This window comes from Acomys russatus, chromosome 8, assembly GCF_903995435.1.
Source record: "Acomys russatus chromosome 8, mAcoRus1.1, whole genome shotgun sequence".
Taxonomy (NCBI): domain Eukaryota; kingdom Metazoa; phylum Chordata; class Mammalia; order Rodentia; family Muridae; genus Acomys; species Acomys russatus.
This window is the reverse complement of record NC_067144.1, coordinates 31,914,799-31,935,931: the sequence shown is the minus strand read 5'-3', so window position 1 is coordinate 31,935,931 and position 21,133 is coordinate 31,914,799. Positions and strand designations below refer to the sequence as shown.

The following is a 21,133-nucleotide window of genomic DNA, read 5'->3' as shown; positions in this document are numbered from 1 at the left end:
TAAAAAGAAGATCACTTAGTTCTGACAAGGGAACAATCCATCAAGAAGACATTGTAATTCTAAACCTATATACATCAAACTCAAGTGCACTCAATTTCATAAAAAATAAAACAAAAACAAAAACCCACACTAGCAGGCGTTAATCAACAGATTAACTCTAACACAGTAATAGTAAATTACTTTAGTACTCTACTTTTGCCAATAGACAGGTCATCAAAACAAAAATGAATAAGCATCAGCATTAAATGACACTATAGACCAAATAAAACTAATAGATGTTTACAGAATATCCTACCCTATCACTACAGAATATACACTCTTTTTTCTTGGCAGCTCATCAGGGCTCATCAGAAAACATCTTTGAACACAAATAAAATCTTAACAAATTGAAGAGAATTTAAATAAATCTATATTTTTTTAGTGACTGCAATGGAATAAAACTTGAAATCAATACCAAAAACTCCAGAAAATGCACAAACTCATGAGGATTAAAGAAAACAGTGCCGAATGATATATGGGTCATTCAAGAAATCAAGGAAAAAAACATTTTCAATGTTAGAATTAAATTAAAATGAAAATACAATATATCAAAACCACTTGACTACAAAGAACCAATCTTAGCCAGGAAATTTATAGCTCTAAGTGCATACTATTACAAAAATAATCATTAAAAGGTACAAAATCACAAATAAATAACTTAGAGATACACCTCAAGAGTTCTGTAAAGCAACAAGCAATAAAACTCAAAAATAGTAGATGAGGAGATAATCTAATCCAGGACACAAGTTAATAAAATTGAAACAATTAAATAAAAATATTTTTAAAAATCAATGAAATGAAGAATTGGTTCTTTTAAAAGGTAGGCAGGATTGGTGAATTTCTAGCTGAAATAACTTAAAAAAAAAAAAAAAAAAGGAAAGAAAAGACCTAAATAAGTAGAATTAGAGGTTGGTCAGGATCCACCACAAAAGACACTAAAGAAATTCAGAAAATCCTAAGAGCACTTTTTAATTTTTTTTAATTTGTTCACTTTACATCCTGATTGTAGGCCCCTCCCTTTCACCTCCCTCCTTCATACTTCCTCCCTCTCTTACTCCCTGCCTTCCCTAGTCCTCCAAAAGGGGAGTCCTCCTCCCCTCACATCTGACCTCACCTTATTAAGTCTCACCTGGTCTGTCTGCATCCTCTTCCTCTGAGGCCTGGCCAGACCTAAAGAAACTAAATAACAAGGAGGACCCTAGGGCGAGTGCTTAATTCTTATTCAGAAGGACAAACAGAATAGACCGTGAAGCAGTTGAAGAGAAGAAATAGGAAGGGAGCCTACCATAGAGGTCCTCTGAAAGACTCCACACAGCAGTGGGTTCCAAACAGATGCTGAGACACACAGGCAAACTTTGGGGTGGAGCAAAGGAGTCTTATGGAAGAGTTGGGGAATAGGAGGACCTAAGAGCATTTTAAAGTGTGCTCAACACCCTCAGACATCAGTGAAGTGCAAATTAAAACCACTTTGACAATTTATCTTACTATGGTCAGAATGACTAACTACATAATCAGGAAATGAATGGCAGCATATGATGGTGAGTATGTGGGAGAAAGGGAACCCTTATTCACTGCTGGTGGGAGTGCAAACCAATACACACTATGAAATTCGGTATGGAGATTCTCAGAAGGGTAAAGACAAAACTGCCACATGACTCAGCCTTATTGCAGCTGAGCATATACCAAAGGACTCTATAGCGTATTGCAGAGCTACTGACTCATCTGTGTTCATTGCCGCTATATTAGTGTTATATGCATTTATACACAATGTTAATGTTATATGCACACACAAATGGTATTTTGTTCAGCACTAATTATAAATGAAATTGGCAAGTAAATGGATAGAACTGGGAAAGGTATATACAGTGAGGTAACACAGGCACAGGAAAACAAATATTGCGTGTTCGCCCTCATATGTGAATCCTAGCTTTGGATGGCTAACTTTGTATGCTCAAATTAAAGTGTGAAAAAAAAAAACCCAGAAAAATAGAAAGAGACCCTGGGGAGGTAGCCTGCAGCAGGGTGATAATAAAATACAGACAATATAAAAGAAGGCAGGGAGTATACAGGGAGGTAGAAAGCAGAAATATTATGAGAGAAGTAAGGAAAGAGAATGGAAATGGTTAACCTAAACAAAGGAGCTATGAGAAAACATAGAAGCCTATTATCACATAACCAAATTTAAAAACATAGTTTATAACTTTTAAAAACATCTTCGAAGAGAGATTCCTTCCATGGCTGGACAGCACTATTTTCCAATGCCAGGGATTATTAAGCAGAAACCAAGGGCCAGGGTAGGATATAGCCTTAGGAGTTGTTGGTCAGGGAACCCTTGCCCCCCCCCCCCAAATGAAACAAGGTTTTTCCATTCTTCTTGGTAACCTACTAGAACTTGATTAGACTCTTCTGATAAAACAGCACACTTTAACTGGGAGCAGGGGAGAAGAGCATCCATGATATGTAGAAGTTAGATTAGCAACACCCAGAACTAATATACCACCTCATTTGCAGGCTGTTTCCACCTCTGCTGTGAATTTTGATGCTTAATTTTCTGTAATGCAAGTAAATGCTCATAATTTAGGAGAGCTATTGAATGCTCACTCTTACATCAATCCTCAGGATGCCCTGAAATGCATGTTTTGCACAGATGGTAGCAAGGATCACTTTTTAAAAAATGGCTCTTAATAATAGTGGGGGCCAAAACCAAGGAGATTGGCAATGACCAGTGTGGACCACCAGATGTCAACTATTGCTCACTTGTCTATCTGAGTGGCCCCAAAGACTGGGTAAAATAATTGAATTCAGAATCAGCATGAGTTTTTCAGAGCAGTTCAAAGACTTCTGATGCTTCTGCTTATTTGTAATAAAAAATGACTCTAAAACATGTGAGGCTGCAAGTGCTTTTTATATTAGACACTACATGTCAGATGCCTGTCACAGGATAGAACATAATGTCCCCTAAAGTTGGGAATGGAAGACAGTAGGAGAGCTCTTGCCTAGAACACATGAGTCCCCATATTTAATCTTCAATAACACACACATATAGCACATGCATACACACACATACACAGACACACATGCACATACACGCACACACACATTCTGGCTTTGTTTGGGCTATATGTAAGCTGTTTTCCTCAAATGCAACAAAATCAGCTTGTTATCCTTCCCTTACAATGATTTCCCATAGCATTAAAATAGCATTTAAACTCTTTATAGAATGAATTATAAATATGACACGATCTGAGCCTTGCCAACTTCCCCTTATATCAGCCATTCCACTCTTATGCCAACCCTCTTGGTTTCATAGAAACCAAAATACACTCAGTCTTCAGGGACTTTGCACTCACCTTTCGTCCTCTCAGAATGTGGTTCCTGGAAAGCTCCCTTATTTAGGTATCTGTAGAAACAGTGTCTTCCCAGAGATAAATTGCTTGGTTATTTCATCTAAAACCTAGCCAATCAACTACAGATGCACCAAATCTCATTCTTTGTTTTGCTTTCAGAACTACTAATAATCTGAGATTATGTATGTCTTCGTATATTGATGGATGCCCATCTTTCACTCTACAAATGTAAGATAAAGAATGCAAGGAACTGTATGTTCACTTTAGCCCTTATGCTTAAATAGCACTGTCTGCTGCCTAGCAGTCATACAATAAATATTAGTGAACTGAATGTTTGAAACTTGCTTCATAGTTTTATAGTCAAGACTCATCTTACATGAATTCATTCTCCACTTCCCATAGACACTATCTTGAATAACTGTCTTATCATTGCCTCCATAACACTAGGCAAAATCATTCAACATATACCATAACTTTTGCTAGGCTAAGTCATTCTACACACTGACCTCAACAAAATCAGTGCCCTGCTATTATCCTGTCCACCCTCTACAGCACCAAACACACCCATGCACACACTCACTCACCTCCATATGTCTGGAAACTACCACAATAATTTTCTATGTTCCTCTAAGCAGATCGTCTAACCCAGTCAATGTTTACGCCACTCCTGCTCTTTGTCTGCCCTCTCCTGACTTATATATATATATGCTTTCTCCTTTAGAAAACACACTTGAATCTTGACTTTATCTGGTTCTCATATGTGGTCTGTATATTCAAAGACACATGCCCGTTCTTTATAAAATTCCCATTGTCCATAACAGTGTCTCTCTCTTCTGTCCTCTTATCTATGACATCAATATAGGTCTAAATATTAAAGGTCTTGAGTTATCTAATCTCTCTCTCTCTCTCTCTCTCTCTCTCTCTCTCTCTCTCTCTCTCTCTCTCTCTCTCTCTCTCTCTCTCTCCCTCTCTCTCCACACACACACACACACATACACACACACACATACACACACTTAATTTTGCAAGTCATTTTATTTACTGCAAATTCTTGTCTTACTTTTGATACCAAATTAAAAACAATGTTGCCATTTATGCTACCCTCACTAGTTATATAAATATGTGATCATATTTCCTGATATAGGGTAAATAAGCCTTGGTATAAAACTCCTAAGAGAATTACTAGGACAGTTCTTTTCATCCCTTGGAGAATCTTTTTGTCCTTTTGAAGAATAAACATGGACTCCAGCCTAACACTCACCCTGAAGTTCTTGTTTTCCAGATAGAATTTGGTAAAAGATATGGAAGTTCCTCTCTTCAGGCTGCTGATAAACCACTCGAGATTTTTCGAGAAAATCTAGGAAGATAAAAAATGGGTAAAGGTTCATACTGTAATATTCTTACAAATCTTAGAAGAAAAGCAACCAGGTAGCGCAATGGTTACTTACAGATCTGAATATCTGCAGATGACAGTGTGCCTCTTGCACCAAAATGCATCCTAATAAGTTTTCCCTAGGTAGAAACAGAACACAGTATCCCATATAAACTTGCTGAACAGTTGCAATGACCTTGTTATGTTCACAATTCTCAAATGAGCACATACTCCAAATATTGAAAAATAAATTGCACGATGGTTTTGAGATGAGACAGATCAAATAATATCTAGAACAGTGGTTCTCAACATGTGTGTACTGCCCCTTTGGGAGTTGAGTAACCTTTCACAGAGGTTGCATACCAGATATTCTGCATATTAGGTATTTACATTACAGCTCTCAACAGTAGCAAAATTACTGCTATCAAGTAGCAATAAAAATAGATTTATGGATGGGGGTCACCACAACATGAGGAACTATATAAAAGGATTGCAGTGTTAGGAAGGTTGAGAGGAAGCTACATTGATTAGCAAAACTGCTAGTGACACATCTGTCAGTTTCTGCCTGCATGTTTTTATTTGTTTGGTTTTTTAATTTTTTTTTATTTTTTACATATACATTTATATTATTACACATATATACAATAAACTACCTACAGCAAGAAGAACCATGAAACAATCAGGAATTATATAAATGCTACATTCTTAGTGTTTTGGCTCTTTGTATTTGGCAGCCTTGAAGAAAACATCTTTCCTATCTTGGTGAGTCTAAAACTCTGAATATAAATCTATATCTATCATATCTCATCATTATCAACTTATAACATCTATCTAGATCTAAAAACATTTTAACCTCTAAAAAACTAAGCTTAATTGTAAAACTAAACTATTTAGTCTTCAACTCCATCCGAGACTTCAGAAGGAATAAAATTGATCACCTGAGTATACAGGGAGTGCAGGTTAATAGCTTTCCTAATGAGAAGATGACAGAGACAATTTGCACCTGAGCAGTCACCCAAAACTCTCTATAATGTTGGAGCATCATCTTCAGCCTTCTGGCCCAAATATCTGACAGACATATTTGTGAGGCAGGAACCATTGAGGACTTGCTTGCCCTGTCTTGGCAGAATTTGGCCGTCGACTCTGCCTGCATCCAAGCTTGCCCTTTTCTGACAGAATTCTGTCTGTGGTAGAAACGAGGACATTCTACTTGCATGTTTTTATGTGCACTGTACAATCTCTGAGATCCTCGGTGCTCTTATTTGAAAAGGAGGGATGTAGTATCTGCTTGACATGCTCATTAACTCATTCAGTAATCATTGACTGTCTGCCATCATCTAGGAAATGCCCAAGGAATTAAATACAACTTATAGAAATAAATGGCCCTCATCCTTATGAAATGTTTTAGAAGATACATGGCTACTTCAAGAGTTCTAGCAAAGGACCACTTGGAGTATTTTGGTATCAAAAGAAAAGTTGCCTTTGCTGTAGTTTAGGAAGTAAGAAAAAAGGGAATGTAAGCCAAGACTGAGAGACAATAAAAGGCTAGGGGCTCATTTCACATGTGCTCAGGAAACTGAAGGGTTTATGTCTGATTATGTCTCAAAATACACCTTAATTTAAGCAACAGGATTTTACACTTTGTTCTTTCCGAATTAAAATCTAAAAGAAGAATCCAGGAAGGCACAAAGTCTGCCTAGGGCTGACAGTATCTGTGACAGAACGCCAGACACAGTGGCATCCACATTTATGACATGAGGATGTTGAAGTAAAAAATGGAAGGATGGCTGAGGTCTTCTATGCCAGGGAGGTACTACAACATGGGGCCTGGGCTAGCGCACTATAAAACAAAGCACAATGACAGCTACACAGACAATCACACACACGCCTATATGCACACACATATGTGGAAAGTCAATATGGATGGCATTTGTACCTAGTATTAATTATCAAAACCTATCTGGATTTCTTCGTTTTTATTGGATGTCCCTTTATCTTTTTTCCTTCCTGTTAGCATAACATTTCTTTCTTTCTTTCTTTCTTTCTTTTTTTTTTTTTTTTTTTTTTTTTTGCTTCTTCTTGACTCTCCTTCCAACCTTATCTTTGTTTTCTCTATTCTTCACCTCTCTGTTTCTTGTTCTTTCCTTGTTTTCCTTCCTTTCCCTGCCCTTCCTATTCTTTTATTTTATTTTATTTTGTTTCTTATACTACCCCTTTCTCTGTCTCTACCTCATTCTCTCCATCTTGGGATCTCACACAAGCCAGGCAAGTGCCTACCATTTAGCTATATCTCCAGCCCTTACTTTTTTCTTTAAATGTTTTTCTTTTCTTTATTCTATATTCTCATCTTTCATATTTCATAAAATATGCATCAATATTTTACAAATCTTTAAAATAGCAATCGTTTAATATGCAAAGCATATGCAAATAAATAAACAGAAATTTTGCATTAGTAGGCTTTGGTCAGAAACTAGGTAATTATCCTAGGTTATTATTTAAGTATGTTCAGATATTCAAACATGAAGCTTTCTTCAGTTTTCCTTAACTTATACAATGAGTCCCTGCCACTCATTCTTGGATGAGACTGGGTTTTAAAATAAAAATGTATATATTTAACACATTGGAACACTTTGTTCTATTTTCAAAAAAAAAAAAACCAACCCTGTAAATATGCAACCAGAAGAAGTCCACAAACAAGAGCAGAAAGAATAATTAAGAGAAACAGGAAATGGCTACTAAACTAACTTCAGTATACAAGAAGTTAAAGAGACACCATTTCAAACCTCTGAATTGTATGAGTATGTGAGTCATCATGATAATTTGCTAGAAGAGCTTCTCTACTACAAGGGTAAAGAAGTATCAGTTAAGATAATTACATACCTCCTGGATGTATTCTTCCAACTAAAAGATACATAGCCATGGACAGCATTAATTGTCTCAGCTCTAGCTGGTAAAACCTTTTTGAGTAATGTAACAATATGGTAGAATTCAATCAAAAACCTTGTTCTAGAATTCTGTTACCAATGTGCTCAGGCATGGATTTTATATTAGCCTAAAAGTTATAGGTTCTGAGATGTTATCATGTCACTTACAAAACGAGAAGAGTTGTCATTTCTCAGAGTTTTGGCATTTCCAAATGCTTCCAAGATAGGATTCATTTGTACAACTTGATCATCTAAAATCCTCTAGAAAGCATGGAAGAGAAGCATAGATGGTTAAAGTTTACTGGAATTCCACACTGAAGAAATCTCTCCAAACACAGATCTATCCCATCACTGCTGTAATAACTCATGACCTGTAGTTTCCAAACAAGGTGATAAAACACTATTTTTGGAACTGAGATTTGGAAAAAATGAAAAGATGAAAGATAGCAGTTTCACATATGTTCTCCTAAGACAGTATTTAGGCAGGAATTAATTTGTAATGTTTCTGTTTGAGTCCATGTGAATAAAGAAAATGTTTATTAACAAACAAAACAATAAATAAGAATTTTGTCTTAGGTTAATATATCAGTTTTTGGCATTATTAACTAATATTTTCTTTACACTATTATTTGCAGGTAATCCAGAGGTTTGCACCAAGAAGTGGCTAGTAATGGTACTGATCTTCAATTTGAATTTTGCATATGGCTGTCTACACAGATTGACCCTGAAAAAAACCAGCTATTTCCACATCAATTCAGAGCTGCATTGTTTTACAAATTCATCCTCAAAGACCCACTTCATGGGATTAATTATATAGTATATAGTGTTCAAAAATATGCAAGGTTTAAGTATAAATACTATTTCCCTCTGAATAATGTGTGTCTAGTGTCTTCCAAAGAATTATAAAAGGCTGTAGAAGCAAGGATTCCATAGACCTCCTGAGCATGTTGTGTTACGTTGTTATGTTGTGCTGTGCTGTGCTGTGCTATGCTATGTTAAGTTATATAACATCATAAAACTCAATGTCAAGATTAAACCAATTAAAACACACCAAACAACATCAAAACAAAGATGCCCACTGAAACAAAATTTTGTGTAGGGAAAAACAGAGTTGAAGAATACTTACAGATATCAAGCAAATTCAGGAATGAGGTGATTGGAAAGGAAACCTTTTGAAGTTTAAATAAATTTTGAGCAAAGTGGGTCTGTATTTTGGCTTATTTCTTACTTGTCACAGCCAAAGAAGCAGAACTCTTTCACTGAATTGATAGTACAAAGTGACAGTGTCAGACATGAACAGATGACATGGTGGATCACTCCAGTAACAAATGGTTCTGAGAACCATCCCATATTACCTAACTTTACTTTACTTGGGGTAATTATTTCCAAATTATTATAAAAATCCACTTTTCAGCTAAAGCTGAATTTAAAACTACCAAGCATATGGTTGATTTCAATTGTTATTCTGGTACAACCCAGAATGACCTGGAAAGGGAGTCTAAATGAGTGAGTGTGTGGAGTAGTTTGGTTTGTCTCAAGCTGGTTACTGAGGTAGGAAGACCCACACTGCACGTGAGCAGCACTATTTCATGGGCTGGAGCCTGGACTGCATGGGAAGGCGGGAGTGGGCAGAACACTCACACGCATATAGTAATTCATTGTTTTCTTCACTATGGATGTCATGTGATGAGCTAGTTTAAGTGCCTGCCAACTTGACTTCCTTAAAATGACTGTAACAAAAAATTATGAGCCAAATAAATCCTTTCTCCTTTAGGCAGGGTATCTCATCCTAGAAACAAGAAATTAAATTAAGAGACCAAGGTTAGCAGGGTGCGGTAACACACGCCTGTGATCCCAGCGCTTGGAAGGCAGAGGCAGGCGTATCTCTGTGATTTCAAGGCCAGCTTAGTCTACAAAGCAAGTCTAGACCAGATAAGGCTACGCAAGAGAAGCTCTGTCTCAAGAATAAAAAAGAGACCAAGGTTGAAAAGTTAATAAAGGAGGAAAATGTTGTATGATTAAAGTAGAAGGCATTTCAAATGGACACTTGGGATCTGATAAGGGTGTTGAGGGTGTTGAGGATAAAGGAAGCCGTTGGTGTATATATGTGGGAATATAACACAGCATTGTAGCTAAAGAGATTTAAAAATATCAGAAGAGGACATTGAAGGTTGTGATGCCTTGGTATAAAAAGGTTTGAATCCTGAAGGCATATTGATCAGAGGAACAAACCAAATGAAATGCAGTCAGTTCTTTGAAGCTAATCTAAAATTCTGTAACATATGCTTTCAGTTTGATTTATAATGCTCTGAAAATGTCCCCATAGGCTTATGTGATTGAAAACTTGATCCCAAGCTGGTGATAGTCAGCTTCCTTCAGGATATGGAGCTTTCCTAATCAACCTGAGCCATTGTTAGCCAGTTTTAATGTTTTGTAGTCTCAGGTCAGTTTTACTTCCTGTTGAATTCCTGCATCCGGAGTGTGGCTACAATAATACAGTGTTACCAGCCAGTCTCCTACCCCATCACTTCCGCATCACGCTGGAATGTATATCTCCTTAAAGGGTATGCCAGAGTAAATGCTCCCTTTCTTAAATTGCAGTATCAGATATTTTATCATAGAATTAGAAAAGTACAGCTTTGCTAATTGTTCTCTGGTTCTTTCTCCCTCTTTAGTCCCCATACTTCTCAGGAAGAGTCTACATGGCTCAGTAGGTGAGGCCACCTCACCTTTCATGATGTTATGGAGACTTACCAGCTTTTTCTTGGGTTCACTTATGGCTGCCATGGTGGCAAAATACTGAATAGTCAGTTTGGTGTTCACTGTCTTTCCAGCTCCAGATTCTCCTCTGTGGTTTAAATTTGAAAAAACATACAAACAAACAAATAAATAAAAACAGGTAACTGGTTCTGATGATCAATGTAATGAAAGTTAGCTAATTCTGATCATATCCGGTCCCTTTCTTCAAAAACGGCTTGTCAATCATTTCACCAGGAATATGAGCATTATTTTTCTCCTTTCCCTTTGATAATCGAGTACATTTGTTCCAGCCTGCCTTTAGATACATAAAATTCAGAAGCCAGGCCATGCTATTTGAAAAAAAAAACATAGATTTGAATTTAAGCAAGCCACTCAGCTCTAAGATTCTAAAAAGCTATGTTCCCCTTTAAGATAAAAGAAACCAACTGAGAGTCAGTAACGTAGCCTGTCATTATCATTGCAAAGGAGGACCATAGAGTTCCACATGTCATAACCCTTGGGTCTCACCCACTTGCTCACACTAAAGTGCCCACCTGGTGTTCTCTCCAACAGAATGAACATTCAATAACGTATCCCAGGTTCTCTTCACCCTCCAAAGGCACACATGTATTACTATATGTACTGTGCCTTGGCTGCTAAAACCAGCAAGTTATCTATTTCACAAGCATACTCTACGTATGGTCAGCATCTCTGCTTAACTAGCCAGCACAGAGACCTTTAAAGCTGATGCTTGCATGACAGGAGGCCTCTTCCCTGAGACTGTACCATATAGTTCCTAAAGGGTCGCTGCATGATGGAGACAGAGCACCTTAAACCAGAGTAGTATGACTACTTGCACAGCGCCTTTTCCTACGTGGAATGCATTTTGTACCTGAAGATTAAACAAGTCAAGTTTGACAAACTTAAGTTTTACTCTCAGTAACGTAAAAGTATCTATTTCCAATGAAACTTCACATAGGGGAAAAAATAAGACAAACACTTACGTGAAGAGTATGGACTGATTCTCTCCATCTACAGAGAGAGAGAGAGAGAGAGAGAGAGAGAGCAGATGACCGAGAAGAGAGAGAGAGAGAGAGAATGCTAGGTTGTTTTTATGCTTGAAGATTATGTACTGACATGAATTTATGAATATTTTTTCTTGAGTTTCAACTTAGAATTGGGGGGAAAGATTTGTTTCATCTACTCTTGAAAACCCCTCATTTGAAATATAGAGTATGAAAACAGATACCCCTATTTTTACTAGTCACATGCACATATAATTCTAGGCCCAGTTCCTTGCTCTAAATATAGAGTAACTACCTACTGGTTGGCATTTTCAGCCTTTTCAGCGTCATTGTACAGTAACAGCTACAGAACAGCTCCTCTATCAGACAGTATAGCAGATGCTTGGTGTGATAAGAGCAGACATCTGCAGGGGGCACTATCTGGGCCAGCCTCCCGCCCAGCACTACAGATGTATTCTTTCACTCTGAAGTACAAGCTAATTGTCCCTGGAGCCATAGGAGGCCCACACTGTATTGCCTGCATTGTATCTGGGAGAAAACTGGGGCTTCAAGAGATGAGGCAGCTGTGAGGCCATGGTCCGTCACAATGCCTAAGCGTCCTTTGGTGACATGGAGAAAACTTCTTTCAGAGCTTTTCACTTTTCATTTTGTAGGGCATCTACTTACTGCGAAGCATATCCTGAAAGGCACAATTGGCAACAGCAAAGATGTGAGGGGGAGCCTCGGATCTCCTCTTTCCTTTATAGGCAGCCATGACCTCTTTCTGATACACAGGGAGCCACTTGTAAGGGTTTATAGCCACACAGAAGAGACCTGCATATGTCTGAGAGGAGATCAAAGTGTATTTCAGAACACAGACTAGCAACACTCCCATGTGTGCCAGGGCTTCCTATCATCTAATGCTAGCTTAAATATTTACTTATAAGGGAACATGGAAAAAGACAGATCTGAAATCCTGTGAAGAAGGGACTTCTGTCTGTGAAGCAGACAGATCTCGGTTAGGCCAACATGAAGACCTGGGATTAACTCTTGATCTCTGAGGGACATGTCTTAGCTTAGGTTTCTATTGCTGCAACAAAAACACCATGACAAAAATGCAAGTTGGGGAGGAAAGGGTTTAATTCTGCTTACACTTTCAGATCATAATCCATCACTGGAGGAAGTCAGAAAGAAACTCAAGCAGGGCTGGAGCCTGGAAGCAGGAGCTGATGCAGAGGCCATGGAGGTGCTGCTTACTGGCTTGCTTCCCCTGGCTTGCTCATTGAACCCAGGAGTACCAGTTCAGGGATGGCACGACCACAATGGGATGGGCCTTCCCACATCAATCACTAATTGAGAAAGTGCCTTACAGCTAGATATCATGGAGGCATTTCCTCAACCACAGCTGTGATGGCTCTAGCTTGTGTCAAGTTGACACACAAAACCAGCCAGTAATGCCAAAACATCTGATTTATATTTATTTTTATGTGTATGAACATTTGCCTGTCTGCATGTATGCATGTGTGCACATATGTGCCTGGTGCAGAGGCAGGAAGCAGACATTAGATCCCTTGAAACTGGAGTTATAGATGGTTGTGAACCTCATGTTGTTACTGGAAACCAAACCTGGTTCCTCTGCAAAACCCACCAGTGTTCTTAAGCATTACACCATTTCTCTAGCCCCAACATGTACCTCTTGAAGTGAGATTGGGGGAAAACCAACACAAGGAAGACCAGTACCACTAAGAAGCCAGAAGAGATAAGGGAACCTTTTCTTCTAGAGCCTCCAAAAGAAGTAGAGCTCCACTGTTTTCAATTTGAGACTAAGGCCTGTACTGTATATGATTAGATGGTGTTTTAAACTACCCACTTAGTAGCAATTTTGTTGAGAGACAAATCTTCAGAGAAACAAAAACAGTCACCTGGTAAGTTAAATTGTTGAAGAGTAGTATGGTTGCATGTCACAGTCTTAGTGACAACGGATCCCTACTGCCACTATCTTCAACTAATCTCAGTGCTGCTTCTAACACATAGGATTAGCAGGAGGAGGAGAAACAAACCAGCAGGAACTTAATGATCATGGAGAAATCAGTTGGTTTCCCAAAGTGCTGTATGGGCAACAAGGACAGGCACTGAATTGCCCAGTCTAATATATTTTAATCCTTTAACTTCTATGTAGAGTCAGACATTAATATCCCATTTTATAGAAAGGTAACATGAGAGGGTTTAACAAGACAGGGGAAATATGGACAAAGGACAAAGCCGTCTTCACCTAGGACTGCATAGATGGCTTTCTGAGCATCACGGACTGGGTGTCATAATAGCAGATAGCCCCATCTTCTTCTAGGGCTTGCTGTGTTGTTTTTGAAACATGTGTCTTTCACAGTGTAAACAAGCCTTAGTGCCGCCCTTCAACCTCTATGAGTAAAGCAGTGGGTATATATACACAGGGGACACAAATTCAGGTCCATATTTAGCAAATTTCTGTCGCTATCTGGACTTAGCAGTGTTCCTGGTCCATAAATGGAATGTATTTATCTTTTTGCTTGTTTGTGTGGGGTGTTTTGTTTTGTTTTGTTTTGTGAGACAGAGTCCCTATACATAGCCCTGGCTGTCTAGGATTCATTTGTAGACCAGGATTGTCTTGAATTCACAGAGATCCACTTGTCTTTACCTCTCAAGTGTGGGGGTTAGAGACATGCACTTCCATGCCCAGCCTTTTTAATCATTTTCATTGACGGATTCATTACTTAAGCATTCATTGAGAACTTAATGGAAAATAAAGCAGTCCTTCAAAGATCACACAGTCCAGTGCTATGAATGATAAGCATAAGCTAGTTGACAGTCATGGAGACAGTTGTAATCAGAAACACATGGACACAAGAGCTTCAGCTCTTCTTTCCTGAAAGCACTGATACAGAATACCATGGAAAATGCCCAATGACCACCTAGCTCTCTTTATACAAATAGGAAAGTGTGTCCATGAATATATGTTTATACACTCCTAATGCCAGCATATTTGCGTATGTGCACAAAAGTGTTGTGTATACAAATACAAGCATATCCTGGTTTTATCTTTACACAAAGCTATGTTGAAAGGGCAACATTTCAAATACATTTTCCTCCAGATTTATTTTTAGGGGAATGGATAATCTCAACTAATAAGTAATTGAGTTGGCATGTGGCGTCTACCCTATCAGGTTCTAAGCTTCATATTTTTAAGTTAGCATGACATTCTGTGGGAAATGACATGCATGCTGACAAGATCAAACAAGAGAAATGTTGAGACAGCTACTTCCTGGTTATTAATGTTTATATGCAAATATTTGAACTAAATGTAAAATATCATTAAAAGAAGTTGAGATATAGCCAATACAAATTTCAACACAAGACTTTCTTAGTAGAACCTTTATACATACATAGATCATCCAGTTGTCATAACGTCTCCTCAGGGTGTGCAGCACAGATGCTTCATTGAGATAAAACAGCATTGACAGATCTTCAGTCATTTCAAATTGTGCAGGGTTCATCTGTTGGATTTTGTCCTCTTGAATTCTCAGACTCTGCAAAGAACAGAAAAATAAAAGATACATTCTTAGCAAAGTATTGTGGTGCATACCTTTGATCCCAGCACTGGAGACGGAAGAAGATTCTCCCCCATTAAGATTCTCAGCACAGCTGAACTGATACTGGAATCATGCTACTGAGGCTCAACAATTGTGAATAAATTAAACTTATATTATAGTTTGCAAAAGGCCTATTTTGAAGAATTAGTTTCTGGTTAATAGCACTACTGAGAGGTGATTGGGTCATGAGGGTATCAACTTCATCAATACATTGATCTGTGGATTAGTTTCTAGCTAGTTGAGCTATAACTAGTAGAGCCTAGCTTAGGAACATAAGAATATAAATATATGACTTTAAAGCATGTACCTTCTCTGTGCTATTTGTCTCTATTTTTCTTTGCTTCCTACCCATGTGCTGCAAGGTAAACAGCTTTCCTCTGCCTTTATTCTCTTTCTTTAGATTTTAGCACAATTGGACATGATATGATATTATTTTATGAAAATCATACATTCTTTCTAATAAAAACATTTTTGAAAGTACTGGAAATTAAAATTAAGTATTCATGCATGGTAGGCAAGAGCTCTATCCCCAGTCTGTCTTTTTCTTGATCATTCAGAGAGCTGGATTGAGCACTGGGGAGGCCAAGACAAAAGGATCATGAGCTTCAGGTCATCCTAAAAAACATAGATTGAGACTGTGTATCAAGGAAAAAAATAAGCAGCAAATGTTACTGGAAGGGAGGAAGAGGAGAGGAAAAGAGGAGATGGAATGGGAGGGAGAGAAAGAGGAACTTAAAACATTGACAAAAGAAGTGGAAACAATTGGGAAGTCCAGTTTATATTTTCCACTGTAACCACCATGCATTTGAATTTATTCAATGCTATTCATTAGATTTCTTTTGGTAAGGGTAGGAACACCTTAAACATGAACGTGGTCTGTACAATATGTCAGTGACATCACTTACCCCAGGTGCTCAGTGTTAAAGAAAGAATGTACTTAGTGACTTGACTAGGTGCAGAACATAAACAACCCCAGAGGAAAAGACATTCTTTACCTTTGCATCTCTAGTCTCTACAATAACTTTTCCATCACCATCACTTTCTTTAACCTCAGCCTCAATATAAGCATTCTTCCCATGGTGAACCCAGCATTTCTTCTTCCCTAGAGAGAAAATATGGGTTATAACTATAGAACTCAAGGATATCTCCATTGGTCATTTTCATATGGATGCAGTCTTGTTTCTACTAAATTTTGGAGTCACCAGAATAAGTCACAAAGTTACATAAATGCTAATCATGACTGCTTGCCCATGCGTGACTGTAAAGAAACAAGAAAGCCTCAGCAAGCAGATGTCTGCTAGCATCATAGGCCATTATGTTATAAGGAAATTGTCTACCTAACTCATCTTCTCCATCCTACCACAATACTAGACCTCTGGACATTCCCTTATCATTTTACCCTTTCTCACATTCCCCTCAAAAAGACTCATTCACAAATGACCTAGTTACATCTGTATAAAACTATATGTTAATGGACTTGTCCTTCAGAATTTCTATATATCATATTTTAACTTTTGAATGAAAGTCTGGTAAGAGAAGGGAATGCTAAATTGAAAAGATTGAATAAGTAGAATATCAGTTATTTAGTTATATGGTAAAATCAACTCATATTTCCCATCATATATTATTTTCCCTTCTTCTATCCCCTCAGTCAATGCCTTATCCCCAAGTAAGGAAGTGTTTCACAAAAGTAAACCATAAAATAATTTAGGTTAAATAAATTAGGAGTCCTGTGCATATAAGAAATTTCTTTAAAAAAAAAAAAGAAAGAAAGAAACTTCTTCTCTAGGTTCATTTAAATATTTATCAAATTCCCTTCCACCTGAGGTGAGTAGCTATTTAATATGAATAGAAAATTTGCTTTTCAAAGAAAATGAGTCTTAGCATGCTACAAGAATTCCTCAACCAAATAGAAAGAAGGGTGAGTGGAGGGAGGGCATTGATTAAACTACGATGCTAGAGGGAATAACAATTAGGTTACTACCACCATCCCTAATATCTGAGTCACAAAAGTTTTAGATATTTCATTGCTGCAGGACAGCTGGTCCTCACCAGATGCATTCTCTAAATGTGAGCTGTGGGTCGGGGAGTGGGGGATGAGTGTGTACACAAAGAGACAAGAGACATTCTCCTCTTCTCCCATAATTCTTCTCTCTGCATAGAATTTCATTGCTCACTGTTTTCTTCCTACGACAATTTACAGTGCACTGCTTCCTCCCTTTCCCTCATTACAAACAATTCCCTCTGAAAACTGCGTTGTAAGCAGTTGGAATAATCCATTGTAACTCCGTTTTCATTGCCTTTCAGCTTTTTTTATGCTTTTGAATACTGGTTTTGTGTTGTACTTATTATTTTGGTTCCTTTTATGCAAACACTGGTGTTTTTATGTTGGTATATGAAAATATATTTGATTTTTAAAAGTACCTGCTTAGCATATTAAAGGCTGTGCACTTCAAAATATATTATCACTTGAAAGAAATTTAATGATTCTCTGTCTCTGTCTTTGTTTCTGTCTCTCTGTGTCTCTTTGTCTCTATATCTGCCTCTGTCACTACCTCTCTTTGTTGGTCTCTCTCTCTCAACTTAGGAAGAGGCATAAGACTTGTTCACAGAACCAACAGTGCCATAGCTAACTATTAGCAGTGATTAGACTAATGACTCTAGAAATCAAATTTCCTTCCTTCTAAATTAGTTTTTGTCCATTATCTGCTTCCTTTAACAAGTGCCTCACTTCTTTTCTCTCTCCAGTGTTTCTATCAAGGAGGGTTCACCTCTTACCCCATGATGAGCTTTTTGTTTCATCATCACTGGAAACAGTGGGAGTGCGAATTTTCAGAACCCTTTCCCTGAGATCCAGTCCATGACAACGACTTTTCTTAAATGATAAAGTAGATGAAATAAGTTGACCTTTAATTCCTTTTGGCTATCAATAATGCAGAGCTGAAGATGGAGATAGCCCTGCATTTTACCTGGGTCATCTAGGCTTTATTATTGGTCTTGCTACTAAGGAGTTGTCTAGTAGTCATTTCATCTTGTTGGGTCTTGGTTTTCTCATCTATAAATGAAGGATATTTTCCCTCATGTTATTTCCTTTGGGCTAACCATCTTTAATTAAATATCTCATATAATATGAAGATGGTCAACATTTACTAGAGAAATTTTGAGATATATAAAAGTTTCAAAACATTAAAACCCACCACAAACAAGCTCAAAAGTGACCAGTATTATTTCTTTGTGTCATTTCTTATGGGGCTGTGTCCTATGGTATGAGACAAAATCAGAGTTAAATTACAGTCAAACTTACAGTTATATTAAAAAAAGATTCATAATCCCTAGCACAAAGTCATTTGTTTGGCTTTGGAGTATGATTCTTTTGATATTTACCTCTAAAACTGGTCTCCTTCCCTGATACCCATTAGTTCTAGTTTTCTTTTCTAGGTATCAATACACTACATTACATTTATTTTACAGTTTATAGCATTAATTGCTCCTAACAGCAGTGAAGGAAGGACAGGTGTTTTTGTTTATTTAACGTTGACAGATGAACAACAACAACAAAAAAGGCTCAGTAAGGTGAGATGCTTTGTTATAATTACAAAGTAATAGATGATCAAGAACAGAGAATTGAAATCCAAGTTGGCCAAATATTCATTGTCAAACTATTTCCACTTGGCCTGGATTCTGAATACTAACTCTACTGTCACCTAGTCCAGAGAGATAAAGATGTTTTGGTGTTTTTCATCTTTTTGCTGCCACTGAATATCTACAAAAAAAAATTATGTGTTAAAAAATTAATCAAGATTATGTTGATTGCTCTCTTTTAAGTAATTATTTATAGTGTTGACTCTATTAATGAATGACCCAATTATCTCTACTGTATTGGGCCAATTTTGATTTTGCTCCATGGTACCACTATCACCATATTGTCTTCGTTACCTAACTGCCTGTGATACGCCTCTGCATGGCCACTTCCAACCACAGGGATTGTTCTGGTATTGGACTTAAGTTGAAGGATTATAGTCAGCTACTTTGGAATACAATCACAGAAATGAAATACAGAGATGGGAAACTGGGAGCTGATCCAGGACTGGCGAGTCTGTGGCAGAAAGACAATTTCCTTCATAACTGGCTTGAATTATAATTGGTCACATTAAAGTCTAATGTTGACTAATTCTGGATGCCAGAACAATGTTCAGTTTTTATTATGCACTGTTAAATAATATTGGAATTAAGACACGTACGTGACCTGATGGCAAACCACACTGTGAATCTGACTTCCAAATCTCCAATTAGCTGAAATTTAGAGAATGTTCATGCAACCCAGACATATAAAATAGAATGGGGGTGAAGGTTACATTTATTTGGAAATTTTAATGTAGAACCTGGCCTTTTTATTTGAAGCTAAATCCTCATTAACCTCTGGCCTTGCATGATGCACAAAGAAATTGTGAATACCCAGTGTCAGTCTCTTAAATGATCTTACTTTTAATTTGGCTGAGAAACCCTAATGACCCAAACCAGAGGGCCAGGTTCCCACAGCAGAAATGTCTGAAGATAGAGAAAAAACTCTCACCTCTAGCTTCCCAGCATCATCTCCTTCCTTCCTCACAGTGTGTAAAGCCAACTTTCAGCCAAGTCACCGTCCTCTCCCTACTAAAATCTATGCTCACTGATAACTAATGGGTTCCTAAGAATGGTTTGGCCTATGGCAAGTCCCCGAAAAGAATACTAGACTGAAAGCTACATAAATTGGGTGTGGGCCTGGGATCCCTCCCAGCCATTTCCCTTTTTCTTGGAAATTTCTATTCCTGGCCTAAACACTTTGATGTGTTCAGTTGTTCAAAGATTCATAGCAGCTGTTTGTGCACCATCCAAAATAAGCTAGTCTCCAGTACTGATGATTCATTGCAATCAAGCAAACAGTAATAATGTGAATTCAAGGCAGCAGCTTCCTCAAAGTCTTACCATCAAAGGCTGAGGACTGTAACAGAGGGTCAGACTTCTTTCTTCTGAGGAAGGCGGCGGCATCTCCAAATTCAGACAGATCCATCATTCCTAAAATATCCACTGAGAGAGATAAAAGCAATGTAGGACTACAGGTAATGTGAAAGGATTTGTTCTGCAAAAAGATGTGAGGAGAAAAAGTAGAATTGAGGCATTTGTTCTAAAACGATAAATCATTCATAGTAGGAAAACCAAAGAATGGTTCTTCTATTTCTGTGCCATGGCACAACTATATCCAAGAACATCTAACTCCAACAAAGCCAGGTCCTCCATTAAGCACTAAAAGCTCAATGCCTAAGGTCAAAAGTGCTTTCAGGAACCTATGAGAATGCATCAATTTCTTTAAATATAAGAAGGAAAACATAAATATAATAGAGATGACATAATAATAATCTTAGCCCAGCTTTTATTTGTCTTTTTACCAACACAATTTCAAAACAAAAAATTAATAATTGTATAGAAGATATGCCTCTAAAGTGACAGAAGTTCCTGAGTCTGGTAGAAGTCAAACCACAGCCTTGAGCCACAAAGGTCTGACCTTGGCAAGTGGCATACTAGATGAAATTGACAAATGTCAAGTTGCAGACATGAGGACTCTTGCTATGAATGGAGGATAGAATCTAGATGCCTCTAGGTATCAAACATTACACACAGAATAGATGACAAAGAAGAGAAGGTATTAAGACACATATTTAGTATGCATATAAAATGATAAAAATGTGAGTGTCCTTTCAGAGTTGACTATCTGGGTCAGATAGTGTACAAAAGCAGAGGCAGGTGGACACTGAGGAAATGACAAAGGCAGTAGAGAGAAAGCAATGGCTTGGAGTGGAAAGTAGGTTGGGGTGAGGGGGAAAAGCACATATGAATGAAATGTTTACTGAGTCAAGAAATTCTTGTAGAGATTGAATTGACAATTAATGGGTTCTTTCACCTTTAATTATGGTTATACTCTATGCAATTTTTTATAGAGAAATCTTCATCCACCATAAAATGAGGTACTGTTGCAGCAAAGTCAGAAGGAGGGAGGCCAGAAGGAGACTAAGAAGTAAGTGAAAGATATGTACTTATAAAGCCA

At 37.6% G+C, this 21,133-nt stretch overlaps 1 protein-coding gene across 1 annotated transcript in view; it reads right to left on the bottom strand.

Moving 5' to 3' along the window:
- The window catches only part of Myh15 (myosin heavy chain 15), a 118,308-nt gene extending 98,204 nt beyond the window's left edge, over positions 1-20,104 (bottom strand). The window contains exons 1-9 of the mRNA XM_051150353.1: positions 20,017-20,104; positions 16,047-16,153; positions 14,845-14,988; positions 12,113-12,269; positions 11,426-11,453; positions 10,437-10,530; positions 7,851-7,943; positions 4,835-4,898; positions 4,648-4,743 (exon numbers count right to left, since the gene is read on the bottom strand). Coding sequence (XP_051006310.1) covers positions 4,648-4,743; positions 4,835-4,898; positions 7,851-7,943; positions 10,437-10,530; positions 11,426-11,453; positions 12,113-12,269; positions 14,845-14,988; positions 16,047-16,153; positions 20,017-20,104 — 871 coding nt within the window. The remainder of the gene's footprint in view (positions 1-4,647; positions 4,744-4,834; positions 4,899-7,850; positions 7,944-10,436; positions 10,531-11,425; positions 11,454-12,112; positions 12,270-14,844; positions 14,989-16,046; positions 16,154-20,016) is intronic.
- Positions 20,105-21,133: the final 1,029 nt, after the last annotated feature.